We start from the raw sequence: 7629 nt of genomic DNA, 5'->3' as shown, positions 1-7629 counted from the left end.
CAAAAACACTGTGATGTTCACTGTACATTTTTTAAAGAAAATGTTTCTTTTTCAACATTATAAAACACATTTTAAATGGGCAGACATGCTTGTGGTTCTGCAGAGGCGATGAATCTGCCTTTTTTAGTTAACTTGAATTCTGACAAAAGATAAAAATCAAAAATGGGCGCAGTTACTGCGAAACCATGCAAACTGTCAGATTATGAAATTATTTAGAAAGTTCAGGGTCTTTATCTTATTTAACATATTGCAAAAAATAGAAAAAATCTATTCCTTAAATTTATTAACGGACTAAAAACATTACTAATGAACCATGTTTAGGTTAAAAAGACAGAGTTGTACTTTCAGTCAAACCTTGCCAAAACCTTAATCTTATGAGATTAAAGCATGRCAAGGCAAATTTCAGCTCAATAAATGTAAAATTGACTATATTATGACCATACAGAGTTTATTTGGCAAATGGCTGTGGTGGCCATCTTGAGTTGACTCAAAAAGTTATTAATTTGTCAAATAAAATCTTTCTGACAGTTTGATTTAAATCCAACAGACTAAGTGGACTCCAAAGAGTTATTTAAATTTATTTAGGATATCGTGCAAAGGAACCTGTTAGTTTTCAGAAAGTGTGTTGGGWATGAGTCTAAGCTACTACCACAACAAATTATATTCCAATATGTGCAAAATTACACTCATTTATGGTTTTCCTAAAGCCAGTTGTCTGTGGCAGTAATTTTGGGTTGACTTCAAAAGATTCTTGATGTGTCCATCTAATGATTGTTTCCCAAACGTTTCTTTAAATTTTGTCTAGTTCATCAGATGTTTTGGTAACAGACACATGAACGCACACATTGAAAAGGCGCACTCAAATTGCTCATTTTTTAAGAGCTGAAACCACGCCCCCTTCTCATTATCTGCTACATACTGTGACGTTCTGTAGATGCGTTTTGTCTCGTGTGCGTGTTGTGAGCACAGTTCTCTTTAAGCAACTTTTACGCACGGAGCCATGGCGCACCGCTCTCTCTTTGTGATGGTCCGACCTGTGCGCGCCCCCGCCTTCAGAAATGAGGAAACTTCTGTCTTCTTGGCTAAACTCTCACCAAACAAAGAATCMGGTTGCTCTTAAAGGAAGCGTTCTAACTGAGACTCCATCGTTTGTTCCAAAGCTCCGATGAGAGATCCGGGGTCACCGCAGCGGGTCTCATGGCTTACCATTTTTTCCAGGCTCGCAGAACAGACGCATTCCCCTTGCCAGCCTTCCAMTTCAGCGCTCAGCCTTCTTTTCACCCAGCCTTGCCTCTCCCGGGGCCCGCCTCGAGCTCTGCGCCTCTGTCGGAGACGCTCGCCTGTGACGCGCGGCTGCGCGCGGCTCTGGAACTCCGTGCCCAGCCGGTGCGTCCCGGGTTTTTGAAGAGCCTGCAGTCTGAAGAACAGCAGGATGACGAGCCGAAAGTTACTCTGGAGTCAAAGGACTTGTGGAGRGAGTTTCACAAAATGGGTACTGAGATGGTTATCACGAAATCAGGCAGGTAAGAGACATTTCCTCTTTACTTGTATATATTAACATATTTCCGATCAAACTGATAAATAACCCCTTTTGGCACCTTATATTTATGTAAACATTTTTTTTATGTTTGTGGGGAAAACGCCATTTCACTTCCCTATTTTTTAAATCATCCACTTGTCTGCTACAGGAGGATGTTCCCGCCTTTCAAAGTGCTTGTGGAGGGCCTGAATGAAACGGCTAAATACATCCTGCTGATGGACATTGTCGCTGTTGATGACTGCCGCTACAAGTTCCACAACTCCCGCTGGACGGTGGCCGGAAAAGCGGACCCAGAGATGCCAAAGCGCATGTACATCCACCCCGACAGCCCGTCCAAAGGAGAGCAGTGGATGAGCAAGCCTGTCGCCTTCCATAAACTCAAACTCACCAATAATATATCAGATAAACATGGATTTGTAAGTAGCTCTTGGTGTTTGTGTTCATAATTTTAATGACAAAGCTGGAAAAACTTTTTGTTCATATTTTGGTTGCTAATGAATGAGCAGGGACTGAGCCAGTGGGGTGGCCAGGGTGGCACTTGTCACCCATGGTATCTCATTGGCCACTTGTAAAAGACCAGAGGCCATCTTGTATTTTCAAATGCAAAGTAGTTGTATTTATTTGTATGTGCCCCCCTAAAAAAACACCTTGGCCACCATCGTGGTCAAGCAAAAATCCCAAGCAAAAATGTCTAGCTCTGCCCATAAAATATATTGTTGTTGTGAACTTTGCAGACTATTTTGAACTCCATGCACAAGTATCAACCCAGGTTTCATGTGGTGAAAGCCAACGACATAATGAAGCTTCCCTACAGCACCTTCAGGACTTACGTTTTTCCCGAAACCGAGTTCATTGCTGTCACTGCCTATCAGAATGAAAAGGTAAAACAGATTCTCCTCCTCAGAACAGCATCACTGTTCAAAGAGTTCCCTTGCATAATTTTCCTCCTCCTTCCTCGAGATAACACAGCTAAAAATTGACAACAACCCCTTTGCCAAAGGATTRAGAGACACTGGAAARGGGAGACGAGAAAAGAGGTACTTATGAAACTTTCTGACCTTAACTAYCCTGCACGCAGTTCCTGCATGTTTGTTAAAATGAAGTTTATGATCTATAGGAATAAACAGCTTGGTGATTCTTTGCTGCACGAGAGCCATAGTGAAGCAGATCAGGACTGTGGTGATTCTGATGAGTCTTGTGAACAACCCAGTACCAGCGAGCCTTTTTATTCTCCTGTGGTGTCCACTCCCACATGTCACGGTAGGTTAGTTAAGAGTTGGCTGCATGTTATCAGTTTTGCTCCTACATACAGTACATGAGGCCCAATTATTTTTCAAGAATGTCGGGCCTCAATCAAGAATGGTTCTTACAAACAGATTTGTTCTTGAGTTGTGCGTACGAATGATTTAGGAGAATTTGTGGCATTCACCAATTTTCTCATATTGTAAGATTTTTTTCAGATACATGACCGCTCGTCCTCTGAATAAATGAAAACTATGTAACACAGTTGATTACACTTACATTTAAAATATATGAACAAAGAAAAACCAGAGCAGGACTAGAGAGAGATGAATATGATTTAGATTGTTATTCCTGTGACTGTACAACTAACAGGAAACACGACATAAACAGCAGTCATCATTTAATTCCTTGGCTTTAGCAGGTCTGACGCTGCTAAAAATTGCATTTTTTTTCTGGATCTCTGAGAGCAGGACTTCAAACTCTGAATGCGTAAAGTTCTTCTTTTTCACTTTGCAATGTAATTTATGAATGGACACTTCCTGGTACGTGTGCCAGGAAACGTCTATCCTTARATGGTGTTTTTGGGGTGGTAGATTATGCTAATCACCTCTCCTCGTGAGCACCTGATACGCYTTTATCCGTTTACGCAGCTCATTTAGACACTTTTCCTGAAGATAGAAGAGTTTGTTGAATCTAACGTGACATGTTTGTACGAACCCTTCATACGAACAAACGTAAGAGAAATTTAGGATAAGAATACGAACATGTTCTTGCATGAGGTCCATTGTTTGTTCAACTTAGACCAAAACTCCAGCCACAGACAAACTTTGATATTTAGATTTTACTGACACGTTCATTTCCAATAATTCCTGTTAGGTTTAAAAGTTAGCAACCTGCAATTTGCACAACAAAACTTATTGTAGCTTAGAAATATAAAAAGTGATGTCAATTTTGCTTCATTTCTTACAAAGTATAGATCAAATGCAAAACAGGTAATCCTGATATCAAACTTAGCTTTCCAGATATGTTGAATCTGAAAGTAAACAAATAACTTGAAATAACTTGTGGAAACCCTCATAATACCAACAAACCAGAAAAAGTACTATATTTTTATAACATTTTAAGAACTTTTTTTTCTAACAGAGGAAAACAGTATCGGAAGTGATTCAGATGCTGATCCACAAGAAGAAAACACTTTTGAAGCCAGCCGTTTCAGGTCTTCTCATACTTTCACCATGAGTCAGAGGAACAAGGACATATTACAAAACAAGTCTGACCCTAGTGAGAGGACCAACAATCAGGATGGAYAAAAAGAGAGAACAATGCAACGAACATTGGATGACAGCTACCCCATGGAGCTGAACTCTGCAGAAACCCTGCCTGTGGCGTTGCACTCATCATCCCTCAGTGAGAATCACTGTCTGACTTTGGATTTCTCTGGAGTTCATCCCCAACATTTAATCAGGGCTGGGGCACCTTTGTTATTTCAGTCAGGACAGATGACAGGAAAACCGAGGGGGTTTTACACTGTCGGTGCAGGACCTGGATTTATGTCTTTGCCTGGAGCGAGGGACTTTGAAAACCATGGCTTGTTGCCTCAAGGAATCACCTTTTCAGCTCCGATTCATCACTCACTGGTTTCTCAGGTATGTTTCACTCTCAGCTGTTCTAAGTGCCACAGAACAGAACTCTTCCATCGAGATTTTTGGATTGTCTTTTCTATACTGGTAAAGCTATTAAATCATTCTRATAAATATCTCAAAACCCACACTAATTTCTTGTTATTACCTATCTATGTCAACTGAACGTATTTGAGGTGCAGCTACGCGTTACAGTGGCCACCAGTCACCCCAAAGTTTGTGATCTTCTAAGAAATCAGTACAGTTTTATTTCGACAAGAAAATGACAAAATGAAAAGTGAACCATCAAAAAAAGTTTTACCTGTTCGTTTCCTCTTTTTTCAGTTAAATCATTTTTTGTCAAACCTGATCAGATTGCTCATATTTATATCTTTAACAATCACTAACCTGTTAATTCAGTTAATGATTTTGTAAGACTGAAAATTTGGAACTTTAACCTCCCTTATTGRACTTTGAAAAACATTTCACCTAAACCATTTAATGCATGATATTACTTTACYGCACTCTTATGTTGTCTGTTTATTACATTTCAGTACTTTTAATCCAGTAAGTGTACTAATGAAGTTCTTTTTTCTCGTTTAGAGAAGGAAAAAAAAAACTCTCACTGATGTGCTGTTATTTCCTAATAGGTTTTTTTTTTTTTTTTTGCTTTGTAAAAAGTTTAAACCGTAAATATTTAGTACTTGTAGGGTTGTGGGGAATAGTTATATGTTGTGTCTTATTAACATTATCACAAATCTGATTTAACTTCGTTTATAGGAACCAGAAGAAATTCTTAAGATWTCAATAAATCAGATCATGATCCAAGCAAGAGCTCCTTTACATTTGGCTCAGTTTGAGCAAAGACTATATTAAGGCAARACAACGGCTCAGTGMTTAGCACCAATGCCACACAGCAACAAGGTCCTGGGTCTGATCCCCAGTTAGGGCCCTCCTTCTGTGTGGATATTGCATGTTTTTGTGCTTGTCTGAGTTTTCGCTGGGTACTCTAGTTTTCTTAAAACCATGTACAATAGATTGAATTCAGGCCCAGGCCTCTCTTGAAAAAGAGATCTATGATCTCAATGGGATTTGCCTTGWTAAACAATAGTAAAACAAAAATATTTACCTCATTACCTTTGCATGAAACAGTTGTTTATTGGTGCTTTCAAACCAAACAGTTATCAGGACTCTGAGTTTTATAAGAGCTAGTGGGAACACTGTGATTGTGCGACACTCAGTCAATGGTGGGGTCACCATCATCAACAGCAGCAATAGACAACTCCTTAGCTAAGCTGTTGTGGCTTTTTGCTTTAAATTTAAAAGCCAAGTTTGAAAGAACACTWCCACCAGCCAGACATTATGGGGCCAGGACTCATGATACATGAATCTATTTTGATCTTCCCACATTTAAACATGAGTATGCCATAATAGACATCAGCTACGTAGCTCTTAACATTGGTTAAATTGAAACTTGGTGTTTCAGTTGTGCAAATATAAGACCAATAGTCAGTTTGCTTGGCCAGTGAACCTACATTTATGACAGGACAAATCACCCCTTTATATCACTCAATGATTCTTCTTGAGCAACTCTGAAGAAATCACAAAAATGTATACAGTAAAAAGTAATTACAAACGGTATGAGTTGCATGAGTGAAAGACTTGCTCAAATGGGTATAAGGTCTGTGATGGTACCTTGTGGTCCAAAAGCACCTTTTGTTGTCTTTTTTTTATTAAACATGTCCATGTTGCTGCACAAACAACATGGTCTGACAGAAGTCTGGTGCATTATCTTTACTTTGACAAATACTCATTTTTTATAGACTATTTGTAGTTTTACAATTAGACCAGAGGAACTGTGAGTCCTAGCTGATCTACACCAAGATACAGCCTCTGTGCATTTGTTTGCAATAATTGTTTGACTTAGAAATAGTGACAATGTAAACACTTATCTCAAGCAAAAGCAACTAAATAACATGGTGCAGTTACCTGCAAGGAAAATTTGATGCTGATTTAGATGGTGGAAATTTGGCCTCTTGAGAACTCCTTTAGTATTTTCAAAACTCTGTTGCAGAAAAATGATGTGGACTAGTCACAATTCCATCAATTAAAATCAAATCAAATCAAATCAAATAATACAGTGAAGCCTCACAAAGTTGTGCTTCACAGTTTAAAGACAGTCTTTCCCAATTTTATTGACGAAACCTAACAACAAATATATCTAAAAAAAAGTTGAGTGTTTTCTCCTATCTTCTTTTTATTCAATTTGTGAGTTTGAAAACTATAATAACTTAAATAGCAAATTTATTTTTCTCAAACAGGGATTCTTGCTGTCACCTTTCGGAGGGGTGGTGTCATATCCTTACCACTTCACAGCACCACCAGGTGAAATGGCTTCAGCTCCTCCCACCTGCTCCAACATGCGATCTCACACCAGAACCCATCATCACAGTAACTCTCAACCTTGGTTGCGATTCAGTCCATATCAGACCCCTTCGTCTTTCACCTCCCGTCAAAACCTGGTAGCCCGCTGCCTGCCTGGTAGGTCACATTCACAGCTTGAACTGTCCAAACCTGGAGGCCCAGGCTTAACTTTAACATCTGACAGTCACGGCTATGAAGGAAGGGCCATGCAGAGGARTGTTCCACCCCTGGCCAGGGTTTCTGTTGATGAACTGCATTACAACCGTAAATTTATGAAGCTGCACACGACAAACATCTAAAATAAATATGATAAAAACCTGGATTTGTTGTGTCTTTTTTTATCTGTCAGAATGTGATAAAATCAGCTTGAACATTTTGTTTCCCTGGAAGTTAAAACATCATTCAATTTCAAAATTTAACTAAACTGATTTGATGGTGATTTAAACCTTAAATTTAAGATACAGTCATTTAAAGGCAATAAAATCAGATTAAAATCATTATTATTTTAATTCCAACCATTTGTATCAAATGTAWAGTGAAGGAATGCATGTCGCAGGCATGCACTTTTCATGCAAGTTTTAAACAAATATTTCCTTAAGTGGATAAATTTCTTAATTTTAGTTGATTTAGTTAAACCTTGAAAATATTGTTAAACTTAATCTCATGCAGTGTGTATATACACACACAACATATTTGTGTTAACATGCACATAGTGTGACTCCTCTTGCAGATCCAGACCGTTTAAGACTGATTAGATCAATGTGCAAACTTGTTTTTATTTCTTAAGAGTTTAAAAGGATTCAG

General features: G+C 38.7%; 1 protein-coding gene across 2 annotated transcripts; it reads left to right on the top strand.

Moving 5' to 3' along the window:
• The first annotated feature begins 969 nt into the window (after positions 1-969).
• Positions 970-7147, top strand: LOC106516453 (T-box transcription factor TBX3). Of its 2 annotated transcripts, XR_001310105.1 has the most exons (8): positions 970-1523; positions 1689-1956; positions 2275-2421; positions 2501-2577; positions 2658-2800; positions 3926-4189; positions 4273-4428; positions 6723-6809. XR_001310105.1 is itself a non-coding variant. In XM_014006828.1 (7 exons), the coding sequence occupies exons 1-7, from the start codon at positions 1198-1200 to the stop codon at positions 7122-7124; spliced, it is 1866 nt and encodes a 621-aa protein (XP_013862282.1). In that variant the 5' UTR covers positions 971-1197; the 3' UTR covers positions 7125-7147. The 2 variants fall into 2 exon arrangements, 1 of the variants encoding a protein (XP_013862282.1); XM_014006828.1 differs by having other exon boundaries at positions 971-1523; positions 3926-4428; positions 6723-7147.
• Positions 7148-7629: the final 482 nt, after the last annotated feature.

Source organism: Austrofundulus limnaeus, unplaced genomic scaffold (genome assembly GCF_001266775.1).
Source record: "Austrofundulus limnaeus strain Quisiro unplaced genomic scaffold, Austrofundulus_limnaeus-1.0 Scaffold37, whole genome shotgun sequence".
Lineage (NCBI taxonomy): Eukaryota > Metazoa > Chordata > Actinopteri > Cyprinodontiformes > Rivulidae > Austrofundulus > Austrofundulus limnaeus.
This window is presented reverse-complemented; position numbering and strand designations above follow the sequence as displayed.